The sequence below is a fragment of the Pseudorca crassidens genome, chromosome 16 (assembly GCF_039906515.1).
Source record: "Pseudorca crassidens isolate mPseCra1 chromosome 16, mPseCra1.hap1, whole genome shotgun sequence".
Taxonomy (NCBI): Eukaryota; Metazoa; Chordata; class Mammalia; order Artiodactyla; family Delphinidae; genus Pseudorca; species Pseudorca crassidens.
In genome coordinates, this window is record NC_090311.1 from 26,531,313 (window position 1) to 26,548,874 (window position 17,562).

At 39.8% G+C, this 17,562-nt stretch overlaps 1 protein-coding gene across 9 annotated transcripts in view; it reads left to right on the forward strand.

Annotated features, from left to right (window-relative positions):
* The window catches only part of ARMH3 (armadillo like helical domain containing 3), a 173,601-nt gene that overhangs the window by 17,757 nt on the left and 138,282 nt on the right, over positions 1-17,562 (forward strand). For 4 of the 9 annotated variants that reach the window (XM_067709609.1, XM_067709608.1, XM_067709610.1 and 1 more), the window contains exons 2-9: positions 4,017-4,067; positions 4,549-4,661; positions 7,184-7,240; positions 7,350-7,496; positions 9,847-9,954; positions 13,978-14,070; positions 14,794-14,868; positions 14,953-15,039. In XM_067709609.1, coding sequence (XP_067565710.1) covers positions 4,031-4,067; positions 4,549-4,661; positions 7,184-7,240; positions 7,350-7,496; positions 9,847-9,954; positions 13,978-14,070; positions 14,794-14,868; positions 14,953-15,039 — 717 coding nt within the window. In that variant the 5' untranslated portion in view covers positions 4,017-4,030. The remainder of the gene's footprint in view (positions 1-4,016; positions 4,068-4,548; positions 4,662-7,183; positions 7,241-7,349; positions 7,497-9,846; positions 9,955-13,977; positions 14,071-14,793; positions 14,869-14,952; positions 15,040-17,562) is intronic. The other 5 variants (XM_067709614.1, XM_067709613.1, XM_067709615.1 and 2 more) reach the window with 2 other exon arrangements.

Here is a 17,562-nt window from a genome sequence, read left to right on the forward strand (position 1 = left end):
CATTTATCGAAATATAATTTACATATAACATTGTATAATTTTAAGATATGCAATACGATGATTTGATACACATATATATTGTGAAATGATTACCATGATGAAGTTAGTTAACACATCCATTCCCTCACATAGTCACTTTTTTTCGTTTTTTGTGGTGAGAACATTTAAGATTTAATCATAGCAACTTTCAGATATACAATACAGTATTGTTAACTATAGTCACTGGGTTGTATGTTAGATCCCCAGAACTTATTCGTCTTATAACTGGAAGTTTGTACCCTTTGACCAACATCTCTCGATTTGCCCCATCCCCCATCCCCTGGCAACCACCAATCTAATCTACTCCATTTCTATGTGTTTGACTTTTTTTAGATTCCACATATAATTTTTTTTTCAATAAATTTATTTTACTTATTTATTTTTGGCTGCATTGGGTCTTTGTTGCTGTGCACAGGCTTTCTCTAGTTGTGGTGAGCGGGGGGCTACTCTTCATTGCAGTGCATGGGCTTCTCATTGCAGTGGCTTCTCTTGTTGCAGAGCATGGGCTCTAGGCTCATGGGCTTCAGTAGTTGTGGCACGTGGGCTCTGGAGCGCAGGCTCAGTAGTTGTGGTGCATGGGCTTAGTTGCTCCGTGGCATGTGGGATCTTCCCGGACCAGGGCTCAAGTGCCTGTCCCCTGCATTGGCAGGCGGATTCTTAACCACTGTGCCACCAGGGAAGCCCTGGTAGTTTTATTTTTAATATTTGGGGAACCTCCATACTGTTTTCCATAGTGGCTGTACCAATTTACATTCCTACCAGCAGTGTACAAGGGTTCCCTTTTCTGCACATCCTTGGCATGGCTTCTTTTTACAGATTGGCAAATTCAAGCCAGGAAGGGAAAGGAAACTTAAGGTTATAGAATAAGTGTATAAGAATTGGGACTAAAACCAAAGACTTTTTTTTTAGATTTTTTTCCAGTTTTATTGAGAAATAGTTGACAGACATTACTGTATATATTTAAGGTATACAGCATAATGGTTTGATTTATGTATTTGGGGAAATGATTACCTCAACAGATTTAGTTAACCTCCATCATCTCACATAGATACAATACCAAGACTTTTGATAGATTAACTGGTAACTCTGGAAATCAGAGTGAATTTCTATTAGATTAATTTTCTGATACTAGAGTTGGCATGTGTTGTGCTCAAGAAGACAGTAAAATAAATGAATAATTAGTTAAGTGTAACTAGCATTCCTTGCTTGTAAGCCATTGGAAGTGTTTGGCTTTAGGTTTTTGATATTTGATTATTTTATCCTGTAGGGATGTGAACTGATGTGCATTTAAGAAGTGTGTGGCTGGATTGCTTTAAGATATAGTTCTTAAAAAGTTGTATGACTTTGGTCTTTCAGAGAGAAGTTGTGCTGCAGGTCATGGGACCAGCAGTCCCTGAGGTTTAGGAATGAAAGACTTCATTGATTTACCATTGAGTTTGGGGGATTTGAAGCCATTCCTAAGTTTGGTGGTAGGTGAAAGTAGTATTGAAAAGTTGCCTAATTCTTTTTTATACTTTGTCTACTGTATGTCTTATTTCTGAGAAACTGTGTTAATGTCTAAGATGACATTTCTGTGGGATTGCCGTGGCTTTGCTGTGTTTACTTCTTCGCTAGAAGGATTTAAAAGCCTAGATCAACAGAGGTCATAGCGTACTCATAGAATGCTTTTTTCTCTTCCTTGTAGTCCCATAGCATTTTCTTTGTACTTTTACTCTATTTCTCATGATTTGCCTTGTGCTGTGGGTTATTCTGTGCCTGTCTCCGCTAATAGATTGTGAGCTCCTAGAGGATCCGGTCTGTAGTTTCCTCTTTGTAACACCTTAGTGCCTAAACTAGTGCTTTATAATATTTAGGTGTTTCCTATGTGTTTGTGGTATTTCAGGGATGCTAAGAGAATCATTAGATGATATGTCTAGTCCAGTCCCCTAGTTTTACTTGTGAGGAAACTGAGAAGCACAATGATTTACTCAGTGTCATCTAGTTGGTTGGGAGAGCTGTGTTCTAGTCTCAGTTCTGCCGGTTGTTTGTTCCATTAGGTCTTGCTGCTCCTCAGATGGTACTTGTTCTCTCTACAGCAGGGGAGGATTGTGAAAGAGGAAAGAAACACTGGGAGGATATAAACAGATTACACTCACATTACTGATGTATTCCAGTTTACTGCTTTACCAGTCAGATATTTTACTTTCAAATTTGGAAGCACAAGCTTAATTTCTGAGACCCCAGAAAGACTTTTGTAAGAGTTCTACACTTCTTCCAATCTATTACCCTAGAAACACCCTTCTTTGCTGTGCTTAATGGGTAGAAGTGCTGGCAGAAGGAGGAGACTTTATGTTGTCAGTTTCCAGTCACACTTCAGACAGCTTGGGTGGTAAATTCCAGGTGCCTGTGATGATGACGGAGAGTAATGTGTTGAGGCCCTTGGTTGAATTTCCCCCTGTTCCAAATGGAAGGAGAGTGATGAAAACAATTTAATTTCTTAGGAAATTTGGTACTTCGGGTTGAAATTGTTTTTCCTGCCTCTCCTATTCCCTTTTGCTTATTAGAAAGTATTGATTCTGAAATAGAGAAAGTGAGTTTATTAGATTTGGGCTGGACATTGATTAGCAGTAACTTAATTATAAATCCTCAGAGGGAGATGTTTGTAAACATTTGCTTTTAACATCCAGGGACTTGTGGTTCCCACTATTCTTGTTAATCAACTGGTTGAAGCTGAGCACATGAAAGGTCTGTATCCACTAAGCTTAGAATTGCATTGCTTTTGATTTATTTTAATAGGATCCTCTTGATTTCCAATTTATTTTCCCCCGATAAGGACATCTTCCTCTTGACAACCTATTTAAAAGACACAAGAATGTTTTGAATGGAGGCTGTATTTCATGCTTTAAGGCAAAGCCATGATCAATATAGTATAAATTGCCTGAAAGAATCTTCTCTTTTTTTGTTGTTATTTTTTCCTTCAGTTTTCTCTGGATCGTAAAGGAATTTGAGGGCTTAGTGAGGCTTTGATAGAGACAGATCTAACTAAAATTTTAGGTCAGACCTAGGACTTCTCAGGTCTCCACCATGTAGAATCAGTCAGTGATAAGCATACTCTGAGCATTTACCATGAGCCACGTGCTTATGGAGAAAGTGTAAGATATAGTCTCTGTGCTAAGGATGCTTAACATCCAGTTGAAATTTTCTGTGCTTTTAGTGCTCAAAAGTGAATCTCCTTTTTGGCTATATGTATTAGAGATAGATGATGTTTGAGATACAGTCTTTTATGCTATTGGATGCATCTCTTCCTTAAACAAAATTTTGATTTGCAAGGTAGTATATATTTTCCAAACATCATTGAACAAAATTAATTTTTTGCTGTGTTGGATTTGTCTGGAAGTGAAATCCGTCTCCTCACTACCATCCATACTTGCTACTGGGTGAGATTAAGTTTCACAACTAGAGCCTAGGATTTAAGAGAAAGAGAGGAATTTTGTCAACAATAGAAAGAATCTGGGAAGTGAGAGAATATGTGTAAATCCACATGGAGACCTGTGGGGTTTCAAGTTCTCATTTGAAAAAAATTGAGAATTCCTTGAAGCAAGATGGGAAAATTTGAGCATGGTTCATGGAACTGCTTTTATATAGAATTAAAAAAATACTCTGAAGTTTGATCTGCAGTACAGTGTTACAAATATATGTATAATTAAATTTGAGGGACTTCCCTGGTGGTCCAGTGGTTTAGACTGTGAGCTCCCAATGCAAGGGGCCCGGGTTCCATCCCTGGTCAGGGAACTAGATCCCGCATGCATGCCACAACTAAAAGAGCCCGCATGCTGCAATGAAGATCTGTGTGCTGCAACTAACACGCAGTGGAGCCAAATAAATAAATATTAAAAATAGAAACTTGAAAGGAATATATTGTTATTTTTGGTTATTTTGAAATTAAATTTAACTTTTGGTCTTTTAACTGCTGTTTTCTGCCTTGGGTCTCTTTCCAGAGGAATTTCTGAAGATGGTCAAGTGCAGTGTGATTTATGAGGCAGTGAAGGGCAAGTACTTTGCAGTGAGGAGGACCTGCTTACTTTGGGGAAATCAATGGAGCTCGTCAGTCTGCAGCACACTTCCTGTCTTAATGGTCCTAAGCTCGATCAATACTTGAAATTTAACTTCATCATCAGTCTGTGGGCAGCGTGTGCTTTGCAGCCTTCCTTCCATCAGCGTCAGATATGTGGCCAGACTTATTACAGATGGAGCTAGTTACACTTTCCTGCTTGGTTTTGCATCTTCTTTAAGTCTTGTCCACTGGCATGTTTTAAGGATGTAAAATGTGTTGTGCTGTAAGCCAAGTAATGATTTAAACCTTGAAATTACCTGGTTAGAGAAGGGGGCGTTGGACAGATGCACAAAACCTATAGCATGGTTGTTTATCATTTCTTCTTCCTAAAAAATTTCCCATTGAGAGGTATTTCAGTAGATTCTCCAACATCTTAGAGAGCATTTCTAGCACTAACTGTGGCTTTCTTTTCACAGATTCTCTAACCATGGCACAGGTAGAGAAACGAGGGGGTTTGCTCAGGAAATCTTCAGCCTACAAAAAACCACTGAAGGAAAAAGTGGTGCTGATGTATGATGAGATCTTCATGGTAAGGCCTGGAGCCCTGACATTGGGCACAGGTTGACTCCTTAGTTTCTTGTTCCAAAATGAGAAATAACCTCACCTCTGCCTGCTACCTTCTAGTTCTTCAGAGGGAGAAAGAGAGAGAACAAGGGTGAGGGTGAGCTCTCTCATGGTAGAAATTATGATCATGTGTTAATTAATATAGATTGTTATTATGTTGTTCTTATAGACTGTTGCCTTGAGCTGGGTAAAACAATTGAAAGGAGGGAGGAAGGCTCAGGAAACTTCTGATATCTATAAGACTTTTCTTCCTTATGATTTTTTTTTTTTTTTTTTTGGCTGTGCCTCGTGGCATGTGGGATCTTAAGTTCCCTGGCCAAGGATTGAACCTGTGCCCCCTGCAGTTGAAACGTGGAGTCTTAACCACCGGCCCGTCAGGGAAGTCCCCTTATGATTTGACATAAGGACCTTTCTATCCTAGATGTCCCTTGAATTTCCTTTTGACTCTAGAATTCTATCTAATTCAGATATTTTAAAAAGATGCACTATTATGTTCCATCTCAAGTTGTTAGTGGACAGAACAATTGCCTAGTTAGACTATCTCATCTTCCAATTCTATGAGAAGACTGAGGAATTATTAGCAATTAGATTAGGGGATTTCTTTGGGTCTTCAGAACTGCTTATTGACCATGGTCCAAGCCTGTGTTGTAAAATGTACCCTATCAGGGAAGGTTAGAGTGATTAGAAACCCTGCAGATGTACTTGACTTCTGAAATCCTGGTCATTAGTAGTACATGTAAACATTCAAAACATGTAATACTTGTAAAAGGAGTTAACCATATCTTGTGTAAATCTTGTGGACTCTCTTTCCTAGAAGGAGGATAATGATAATATTTACCCTACCTGGCTCACTGGGCCATTGTATTTCATGTATGTGGATGGGCTTTGAAAACTGAGCAACATACAAATACAATGGGGATGCATCATAATATGACTAATTGATTCAGATGGCTAGGTTCACTTCTCGCTAAGAAGAGAAGAATTTGAGGGAGATTCTTGAGTTCCTACTATGTGCCTGACATTGTTCTAAATGCATCACCAAATACATTAGCTCTAATTCTGACAAGAATGCTGCAAGAAGGCTATGTTTTTACATGTGCCATGTAAAAGAGCATGATAATGAGAAAACTGGCAGTCACAGCTAGAAAGTGAAGGAGCTGTGATTTGAACCCTAGTGTCTGACTCCAGAGTTCTTACTTGTTCAGTTTTGCCACATGGCCTTGGATAAATAACTTGATCAAGTAAAACATCTAATTCTTGGCAAGTCTTAGAGACAAAGTTTGACATGCCGACAGTTAATACAGAATTGCCCAGGGCAGTATAGGTGGCTATACAGAGAAAATGAGCGGTTATTAGGATCCTATTAGGGCTCTTTCTATGTTAAGTAATAAGCTTGGTATACATATGACTCCTGCTTGAGAGAGCTTTGAGCATGGGAAATGCCAGCTCCATGAATTCCCTGTTTCATATATAAACAACAAAATGATATTACAGAAGTGTGAGGGTCAATGTGTGGCCCCTCTTGGGGAGCAGGACTTGAGAGAAAGGGATAGAAAGAATTCACTAAATGAGAACCTTATTAGAAGGCCAGAAATGTTGCTTCTTTATGTCATTCTCAATTAAAAAGCCAGAGGAGATTCCTAGGATAATATCTTCTTATTTGATCAGAAGTTCTTATCTAATGAAGACATTAGTTCTTGGTAGTAATTTTAAAAGGTCAATTTAAGGTAAGGTGATAGCAGGCAATTGACATACTGGTTTTATGTCATTAGCTTTCCTGTGAAGTAAGGGTTCTCTTTTTCTTATTTCACTCACTAACCAGAAGCCTCTAACTTCCTAGAATTTCTGTTTGAAGATTATTGCTAAGAAAATTTGGATTTTAGCACCGTAATTTTGCTAATTATGGACCAATTTGAAGTAAGAAAAGAGAATATTACAGGCTCTGTACAGAGGACTAAATGCATACGGGAGGGCAAGTAGAAGCAGGATGTTGTAAAAATCATGGCAGTATTACTTAGATGATCTGGGTTCTGGCTCCTGCACTTGTGTAAGTCTTGTGGACTCTATTTCCTAAAAGGAGGATAATGATAATATCTACCCTACCTGGCTCACTGGGCCATTGTATTTCATGTATGTGAATGGGCTTTGAAAACTGAGTACCATACAAATACAATGGGGATATATCATAATATGACTAACTGACTCAGATGGCTAGGTTCTTTTCTTGCTAAGAAGAGAAAGATTTGAGGGAGGTTCTTTGAGCCATTTAACTTTTGGTGCAGGGAATATATATCCATGCACAATGTCTTCCATTTGGGAAAAGAACCCAAAAAACTTGTTCCCCATTATAGCTGTTTGGAATGACCAAGCATTTTCAAAGTTAATTGTGAAAGGTAAGGTTGATTATGTGTAGTGACCCTTTCAAATGTGTTCTTAATGCTTTGGTGTTAGCTGGGGGTATTGAATATACTTATCTTCCGGTTTCAGACAGAGGACCCTAGTAAGTGCAGTCCTCGATTTTGGGAGGAGCTCTTCCTTATGAAGGTAAGACTTGGTGGCACCTGTGGATTTTCCTGGTAACTGAGATTGCCTTCACATGTGTTCTAGGTGCTGCAGTAAAAATGCACTCAGGCCCTTATTGTTTCCTCGTTAGGTGAATTTAGAGTACCTAGAAGGCAAGCTGGAATCTCTTGATGGTGAGGAGTTAATGAAGATCAAGGAAAATATTAATTGCTTATTTCAACACTGCATCCAGGCTCTGGGAGAGGAGCATCCAATTCGAGTGGTCAATGCATTGCAGGTACAAGGCTGGGAGACTGGGGAAGTCTTGTTAATAGGAGAAAGAAATTGTAATACATCTATTGGAACTTGAGGAACCTAAAATTGCCCTTAGGTTTGAGGCTTGCTTTCTTTGTTTTTTCTTTATTTCTTTAAGTAATCAAACATCTATGCCATGTTTGTTTAGCCATCTTCCTGGTTAAACAAATTGACGCCTATAGTAGTTATCTTGTCCATTTTATAATTTGATCTAATGCCAAGGAGGATTGTTTGACAGAATTTTTATTATTACTTGAGGACAGGAAGAGAGAGAGAGGAAACTCTGGCAAGGTTGATTAGTCTACAGCAAAAATCAGAAGACTTTCTTAATTAAATAAACAGTATTTTCTTAATGTGAGGTTTCAGAAGGTCCTTGACTCCCTGAAGTTACATGTAATATTTTATGTGTAAATGTACGTTATGTGTATATGAACATTTTTTTTGGAGAGAGGGCTTTTGTCAGATTCTCAAAAAGGTCTGCAACTCTAAAAACATTAAGAATCATTATTCTTTTTTTTTTTTTTTTTTTTGCGGTACGCGGGCCTCTCACTGTTGTGGCCTCTCCTGTTGCGGAGCGCAGGCTCCGGACGCGCAGCCTCCGCGGCCATGGCTCATAGGCCTAGCCGCTCCGCAGCATGTGGGATCTTCCCGGACCGGGGCATGAACCCGTGTCCCCTGCATCGGCAGGCGGACTCTCAACCACTGCGCCACCAGGGAAGCCCTAAGAATCACTATTCTTAATGCTAAGTGGCATGATCGTGAGGAATATTCATTATTCTTGAACTACATTCATTATTTCTTGAATTACTGTTACGTGCTAAGCATTGAGCTGGTGGGATACATTATAGGCTTCTTGAGGGCAAAGACAGTATTATTCAATACTTTGTTCCTAGTGTGTAGAACAGTGCCTGGCAAATAGCATTCTAGAAGTAAATTTTTTTGAATGAATGATGGGCAAAATTTCTAGAGTTTATAGTCTAGTAGCTCCAGTGTAGCCTAGATTGGGCTGAGTATTTAGGGTAGTGATTGACAAGCTTAGAATATGAAGAACTGATGACAGCATAAAGGATTTTGTTGGAACTTTTGGTAGATTGGGTTTAAGTTTCTAACTTACAAGTTGGACAGATCACTTTGTGAGCCCCAGTTTTCTCATCTGTAAAATGTAGAAATTACCTCTTGAGTTGATGCCCCAGAGAGAAGGACCATGTTTATCCTGTAGCTTTGTTAACCCTTGGACAGTAAATTCTACATTTCGAGCATCACAGTTGTAGTGACTCATTAATTGAAAGTTGAAATGAAAGTTGGAAATTGTACTTCCTGTAATTATAGTGGCTTACTGTGGGGGCATGAATTATAAACTGATTTTAGTCCAGTGAAAATAAATTGACATTAAGCCACTTGGTGACCCATAAAAATATAGTACATTTATTATAATACCTGATATTTATTGAGCTGTAACAAAGTTAAGTTCCAGGCACTATTCCAGGAACTTTAACAAAGTTCCAGGGAGTATTCTAAGTGCCTTACAGTATTAATTCACATAGCCATCACAACATCCCTATGAAGTTAATGCTATTATCATTCCCATTTTATAGCTGAGAAAAATAAGGCACTGAAAAGTTAACTAATTTGTCCAGGCTCACACAGCTAGTAAGTAGTGGATGGGGATTGTAATGAATTTTTAAGATTTGAGTTGATTGGTTGTTATCATATAGGGACCTCTATAGTTATTAAAAATGGTAAACTATTATGTAAATTCTAAAACTAATGTTAAATAAAGGAAAGCTCCACCAATCCCATGATTCAAACTCAAGAACTGTTTTTTATTTTTATTTTTTTGCGGTACGCGGGCCTCTCACTGCTGTGGCCTCTCCCATTGCGGAGCACAGGCTCTGGACATGCAGGCTCAGCGGCCATGGCTCACGGGCCCAGCCATTCCGCGGCATGTGGGATCTTCCCGTACCGGGGCACAAACCCGTGTCCCCTGCATCGGCAGGCGGACTCGCAACCACTGCACCGCCAGGGAAGCCCCCTGTTTCTTATTTTTGAATATCACCTTCCAGTCTTTGTCTGCAGTGTAATTTTTAAAAAGTGGATGGCCAGAAAATAAAAAAAAGAGGATGACAACAGTTTCAGTTGCTGTTCCTCTTTTCATTTCTGGATTTTGCACATATTAAGACCCAGACTGTGTTTTGGAGCTCAGAGAATAGAGCAGTTGAATGTCAGCTGTGTAAGGAGAAGGTTCTGAGGTTGCAGTGTGAAGCTACTGATCCAATGCCCTTTGCATTTTGAGACTTCCTTTCTAGAAAGAATTCTTTCTCTCATCTCTGCAGACCTTGTGTGCACTCATTCGAGGAGTCCATCAAAAAAATAAGTCTACCTCTGGGTTTGACATTATCAACATGCTGATGGGCTTTGACAAGGCGGAGCTGTGCATGAAGGTGAGACATAAGCTGTAGATGTGCCTGTGGATGTCTGCTTCTGACAGCTGTTCATGGATCATCTGCAGACAGTTAGATGCACTAGAAGATTTGGACTCAGACATAGATGATTGAATTTTTATTCTTTTAAATTTATTTTTGGCTGCATTGGGTTTTTGTTGCTGTGCGCTGGCTTTCTCTAGTTGCGGCCAGCGGGGGCTACTCTGTTGCGGCGCGCAGGCTTCTCATTGTGGTGGCTTCTCTTGTTGTGGAGCTTGGGTTCTAGGCATGCAGGCTTCAGTAGTTGCAGCACATGGGCTCAGTAGTTGCAGCTCATGGGCTCAGTAGTTGCAGCGTGTGGGCTGTAGGGCACACGGGCTTCAGTAGTTGTGGCTTGTGGGCTCTAGAGCACAGGCTCAGTAGTTGTGGCACATGGGCTTAGTTGCTCCGCGGCCTGTGGGATCTTCCTGGAGTAGGGCTTGAACCCGTCTGCCCTGCATTGGTGGGCAGATTCTGAACCACTGCACCACCAGGGAAGTCCCTCATACGGTAATTCTATGTTTACATTTTGAGGAAATTCCAAACTGTTTTCCAAAGTGGCAGTACCATTTTACATTTTCCCCAGCAATGTGGGTATGTGTATGTGTGTGTGTGTGTGTGTGTATGAAATGTCTATTCAAATCCTTTGCCTGTTTGTACATTGAATTATTTGTCTTTTTATTGTTGAGTTGTAAGAGTTCTTTATATATTTTGGATACAAGTGCCTTATCAAATATCTGATTTGCAGTATTTGTCACTATCTTGAACGAATGTTGTTCATAATATGAACTTTGAAGAACCTGTCTTCTCTCATTCACTACATTTAAAATAAAGAAATCTGTATGCCAAAGAATCCTTATAGTGATTAGTTTATTTTTTAAAAGTTACAAATATGTGGGACTTCCCTGGTGGCGCAGTGGTTAAGAATCTGCCTGCCAACGCAGGGGACACGGGTTCGGTCCCTGGTCCAGGAAGATCCCACATGCCGCGGAGCAGCTAAGCCTGTGCACCACAACTACTGAGCCTGCGCTCTAGAGCCTGTGAGCCACAACTACTGAAGCCTGCATGCCTAGAGCTTGTGCTCCACAACAAGAGAAACCACTGCAATGAGAAGCCCATGCACTGCAATGAAGAGTAGCCCCCACTCACTGCAACTAGAGAAAGCCCATGTGCAGCAATGAAGACCCAACGCAGCCACAAATAAATAAATAAAATAAATAAATTTATTAAAATAAAAACGTTACGAATATGCAATTAGGAATACACAAAGATTTAGTACCTGGAGTCAGTTCCTTTTTTTTTTTTTTTAAAAGATGTTGGGGGTAGGAGTTTATTAATTTTATTAATTTATTTTTGCTGTGTTGGGTCTTCGTTTCTGTGTGAGGGCTTTCTCTAGTTGTGGCAAGCGGGGGCCAGTCTTCATCGTGGTGCGCGGGCCTCTCACTCTCACAGCCTCTCTTGTTGCGGAGCACAGGCTCCAGATGCGCAGGCTCAGTAGTTGTGGCTCACAGGCCTAGTTGCTCCGCGGCATGTGAGATCCTCCCAGACCAGGGCTCGAACCCGTGTCCCCTGCATTAGCAGGCAGATTCTCAACCATTGCGCCACCAGGGAAGCCCTGGAGTTAGTTTTTAATTCTAACCTTTTACAGTCTATATATATATATATATATATATATATATATATATATATATATATATATATATATATAGTAAAATCCCTAATATCTTTTTCATTCTTACAGTTTTCACTACTGTCTATATACTGCTGATTACTAAGTCTCTATCTTTAGCCTTAATTCCTCCTGAGTCTCAGACCTGTTCTCTTTAAGCACTTGCTGAATATACCCACTTACACATACCTAAGTACCTCTTGTTTGGCATATCCAAAATGGAACTCATTGTTTTCTATACTTCTGTTCTTCCTCATTCATTCTGTGTCAGAATGGGGATACCTGTCTTCCCAGTTCCCCAAGCCAAAGACCTGAGAGTCACCCTTGACTCTTTTCTATCCCTCATCTTTCATATCCAGACTATCACCATGTTCAGCTAATTTTACCTCAGCTCATACTTCTCATATCTGTTTTTTTCTATTTTTCCTCTACTGCCAAAGTCCCCATTATCCCTGAACTATTGCAGTGATGCCTTCATTCTTTTGACAAACATTTGTTATGCTCCTCTGTGCCAGGCATCGGGCATACAGAGGTAAATAAGACATGGCAACCCTCCTCAGAAAATTGATAGGTTAGTCTTCTTTTGTCTCCCTCTCTCCAGCCTTACCATCTTTAAATCTGTCATCCACGCTGACAGCAGAGTGATGTAACTTAACACTCAAATCTTTCTTGCTTAAAACCCTTCATTAGTTTCCTATCACTAAAAGGATAAAGACCAAGCTCCCTCATTAGCTGTATAAAACTTTTATGATCTTCTTTCTATTTATTTCTCAAATCGCATCTCTCATCACTGTGCCTCACTCTTTATACTTCTATAATAACAAACTGCATGTCCAAGGGCCATTTCATTCTTCATGTGTCTTTGATCATGCTAATGCCTGTCTAGAATTCCTTTCCTCCTCAAGTTTTAATTAATTCCTACTGATTTTTCAAAATACAGCCTGTCCCTGAGGAGTCCTGGAATAGGTAACTTCTGAGCTAATTCCCTTCCTCCATATATATTACTGTCATAGTAACCATTAAACTGTTTATTTGTTTTTCTCTCCTGTTAGACTAAAAACACCTTGAGAGCAAGGGTCATTGTCTTATTTTTTTCTTATTTTCTTTGAAAGCACAATATTTAGCGTATAGTAGACTCTTACTACATATTTGTTGAATTGACCTGAAGTAGCTTATTTTGAACCTTCACTTGACCTTCCAGCACGCTAAATCCTTTTTTTTTAAGATTTATTTATTATTTATTTATTTATTTAATTTATTTTTGGCTGTGTTGGGTCTCAGTTGCAGCATACGGGATCTTCGTTGAAGCATGTGGGATCTTTCATTGCGGTGCACAGGCTTCTCTCTAGTTGTGGCCTGCGGGTTTTCTCTCTCTAGTTGTGGCGCGCAGGCTCCAGAGCGCGTGGGCTCTGTAGTTTGCGGCACGCGGGCTCTCTCACTGAGGTGCGAGAGCTCAGTAGTTGTGGCGTGCAGGCTTAGTTGCCCCATGGCACGTGGGGTATTAGTTCCCTGACCAGGGATCGAACCAGCGTCCCCTGCATTGTAAGGTGGATTCTTTACCACTGAACCACCAGGGATGTCCCGCTAACTCCTTATTCTCCATTCATTTTCCTCTTTTATTTAATGTAAAATATTTCTTTTTTTCTTCCTTGTAGTATCTAAAGGTTTCATCTTTTGACTACAATGGATAAAACAGTTGGTTGTTAGTACAAGTGTTAAACTCTAATCACATTGTCTAGTAGAAGCGACCAGGATGGATATGAGCTAGCTTTGTTGGATAGTGCATATGGCCAGTGAACAGCTAGTAGTGATGTTATCTCTCTGTTGTTTGTTCAGTGTGCCTGCATCAAGTGATATGCTTTCTTATCAAATAGTGAAACATATCTAGCTGTTTAACCATTATTATTAACCTTTAACTTAATCATTTGTTTAATTTATTATTTAAAATTTGTTTAATAGAATTTAATTTTATTTAGTTTATTATTTATTGTTTTTAATTTGTATATTATTTAACTGTTATTAATCTTTTAAAAAATTTCATTCTAATCTGAAGGTTTATATGAGGGTGATAGGCTGCAAACATTCATTTACTGGAATAGTAAATTCTTTATTTTTCTGTATGGTTGTTCTAAGGCATTTTTCCCAAAATAGCTAGACTTAGTTAGAAGTCTTCCTTTTTTATGTCTAGTCTTGCAAGGCCTAGGCCTAAGGGAATGATATGGTTGCTTCATTTTATTTTATTCACATTACCCTACATAACGTAACCCTGAGTTTGACAAAGACATGGTGGAGATGTTCTTTGATATGGTTTAATACTTAATGGTTCTCTTTCTCAGAACTTGATGGAGAGTTTGGATTCATTGCTTTGTGCAGAAGGTTCTGAAAGTCTAAAGAGCTTATGTCTGAAACTTCTCCTCTGCTTAGTGACTGTAAGTAACTTACCTATATGTTTCTTTGTCAAGGGTGTAAATTGACAGCAGGGGCAAATTTGAATTCTTGAGCCCAAAGTTAGAAAGGAAAAGAGAAAAAAAATCTCTACTGGGCCATTACATCACTCTGTTGTGTTTGTGTAGAAGGAAGTTATTTGTATGGGTTTTCACTTCCTAGAAGTTGCTCTTTGGAGCAACTGCTGACATTTTTAACCTGTACCAGTCTGGATTGTTAGATTTTGCCCTTCATCAGGTCTCATTTGGAAACAGTTTTTGTGATTCTGAATATTTTTATTTGTTCTGACTTTGATTTTATAGCTGGAAGCTGGCCTGTACCTTCTAGTGGGAGGAGGGTAGGGTATTATTCATTTACTTCAGGTGGTTTCCTTTCCCTGCCACTGCTTGAAGACTTCTGGATCATGAAGTTCTTCCTGTGCATCTGGGGAATGAAACCCAAGAAACTGTTAGGCAAATGCTTTTGTGAGGGTATGAGAGAAACAAGGAGAAGTTCAAAGATTTAGGAAGTTTTAATTTGCTAATTTCTTACCCTTCTAGTGTCTTGTCTATTCAGGCTCAGGTGGCTTTGGGAGTACTTTAAGATCTGCTAAGTATCTAGTAGAATGTTTTAATATTTCTGTTTCTCTTAGATACTAGGTGAGGAGATATACATGAGATATCAGAGTGTCTTAGTATAGACTTTAAATAGCCTTTTATTATATTCAGGTGACAGATAACATCAGCCAGAACACTATCCTGGAGTATGTAATGATCAACAGCATATTTGAAGCAATTTTACAGGTAGGTCAGTTCCCTTGTCACCTCTTTCTTTTTTGGGTAAACCACCTCCTCAAGCACTCTCACCATTTCTGGTTCTGGTTACAGATACTCTCCCACCCGCCAAGTCGTAGGGAACATGGGTATGATGCCGTAGTCCTCTTGGCTTTGCTGGTGAACTACAGAAAATATGAGGTAAGTGGGTCCCTTAATGGAGAGCTGTTACCTTTCTACAATCTTCCTAAATGTGGCCACTCCTAGAGGATTTTGCTTAATGTAGAAGACATGTTCTTGGTAAATGGTTTATAGATTAATTTTGATAAACCAATTCTAGAAGTCCTATGTTAGATGCCTGCGGTAGAGGATATAGCTGTTTAAAGGAATCCTGTGGTGTAACTTCTAAAAAAGTGAGTAAATCTCTCTTAATGTAATGGTTCCCAAACCCAGCTTGTCATTAGAATCACCTAGTTATCTTTTAAAAAATATTTATTTATTTATTTGGCTGCGTCATGTCTTAGTTACGGCACACGGGATCTTCATTGTGGCGTGCAGGCTTTTCTAGTTGCGGTGTGCAGGGGCTACTCTTTGTTGCGGTGGCTTCTCTTGCTGTGGAGCATGGGCTCTAGGTGTGCAGGCTTCAGTAGTTGTGGCTCGCGGGCTTCAGTAGTCGTGGCTTGTGGGCTTAGTTGCTCCGCGGCATGTGGGATCTTCCCGGACTAGGGATCGAACTCGTGTCCCCTGCATTGGCAGGCAGGCAGCCAGCCACTGCGCCACCAAGCAAGTCCCTCAGTAGTTACTTTTTAAAAAGAAGATATTTCTGGGCCTTACTCTTTATATTATTTATTTATTTACTTATTTGTCTGTGCTGTGTGGCATGTGGGATCTTAGGTCCCTGACCAGGGGTCGAACCCATGCCCCCTGCAGTGGAAGCACAGAGTCTTAACCACTGGACCGTCAGGAAAGTCCCTGGGCCTTACTCTTTACACACCAAATCAGAATCTCTTAGGGGGTGAGACCTAGATATCTTTCTTTTTTTTTTAATATCTCCTTTTGAACGTGATGATCAGCCAGGATTGGGAACCACTGACCTAATGCATCTATTTTGAAATATTGGACTTATATATTGGATTTCTGCAATGCAATCAATCCACTTGTATAAATATCAACTGTTGGTTTGGGGGCTCTTTCTGATTTTGATGGGAGTTGAAGACAGAGCCTTATCCATATTAATTCTGGAGTTCTTTTTGCCTCTGAATTAGTCAGGGATAGATTTATAGGTTTTGAGATAAAGAGGTGAACTCAGAGATTTATACTTGGATTGGTGCATCTACTTGATTCCCCTCAAAAGGTAGAATACACAGAAAAAGAAGGGGGCCACTTAGGGAAGACCAGGGACCTCACTGGGGATTGCTTTGTAGGAATAGGGAGCACTTGGCACTGGGTCCTGGACACTAGGAGTACTTTACTGAACCCAGAAGTCAGGAGCTGCATTGAGGCAACTTGACTTTCTTCATTTAATAAGTAGCAATACTATGAGAAATGGGCCAGCTGGAGGGAATGTTTTCATTTTTGAGCTTCTGGATCTTCACTTAGTGATTTTTGATATGATTACTAGCCAGGTCAAAAGTGATGGGTAACATAAAATATGGAGCTTATTCTTATAAATAGGGATATGAAAGAAAGGCTGGCTGTGAGAAAGGAATACTTAAAGAGGGACTGGAATATGTGGAGCAATGTTAACGTGTTATAAATCCCAGGAGTTGATCGCTTTCATTGTCTTGGAGGAACTGACAAATGGTGTACAGAGCTACTAATAAATAAGTAATTTATCACCAACACCTGTTTTGCTGGTGCTCTGGAAGGGCAGGCATGGTAGCCATTTTGATCTCTGTCATGTGTAATAGCCTCTGGGGCCTTATTACAACAGCAGGAAAAATAGCTGAGGAAAAATGCTGAAGGTAGTTAAAGCGAGTTATGTGTGAAAGGAAAGAGCCATCATCAGTAATGAATATTTTTGGAACATTCTGCTGGATGTAGGCCACTCTGAGGCAATGGCTTGGCTTCTCTAAATGTGAACTGAGCCCTAGTTCAGCCCAGTAAGACTTTCTGAAATGTCAGCCTGAAAAATTGGACATGGCCAAGGAACTGGAGAAAATCATATTTCTTGAGTGGGGTATGCATCTCTAGTCTGTCAGAAACCCCAGAAGAATTAATACAGTAGGTGAGGGCAAGCTGGTAGGCATAATTTATCTGGGCTTTGCAGCTTTTGATATAAGTCAATCACCAGAAACCATTAAGGAAACCTGGTGACCATGGAGCAGGAAGGTTTTTGATAGGAGCATGAGGAATTCCAGATGAACATAGCAAAACCAAAAGCTGGTGAAGTTTTATGCAAAATACAAGAGGGTGTGCTAGGGGGAACAACATTCTAGTTACCACCACAATCGATCCCATGACCAGTGGGGTAAGTTGTAACCTTTCCAGAAAGGTGCAGAGAGCACCAGAGAGGCTTGGTGTCCAGCTAAACACAGAGAAGAGAGATTAGGTGTTGGACTTAAGGAATGGAAGTAGTTCTTGCTCACTTCAAATAATGCATTCCATTTTAGTAATTTCATCTCAAGAGATAGAGGAGGCCAAAAAAAAAAAAAGGTCTAGGGAAGAGCAATGAAATTTGTTAAGTATGGTTTAGATCAAGTAAAGGCTGGACCCTATTAGAGT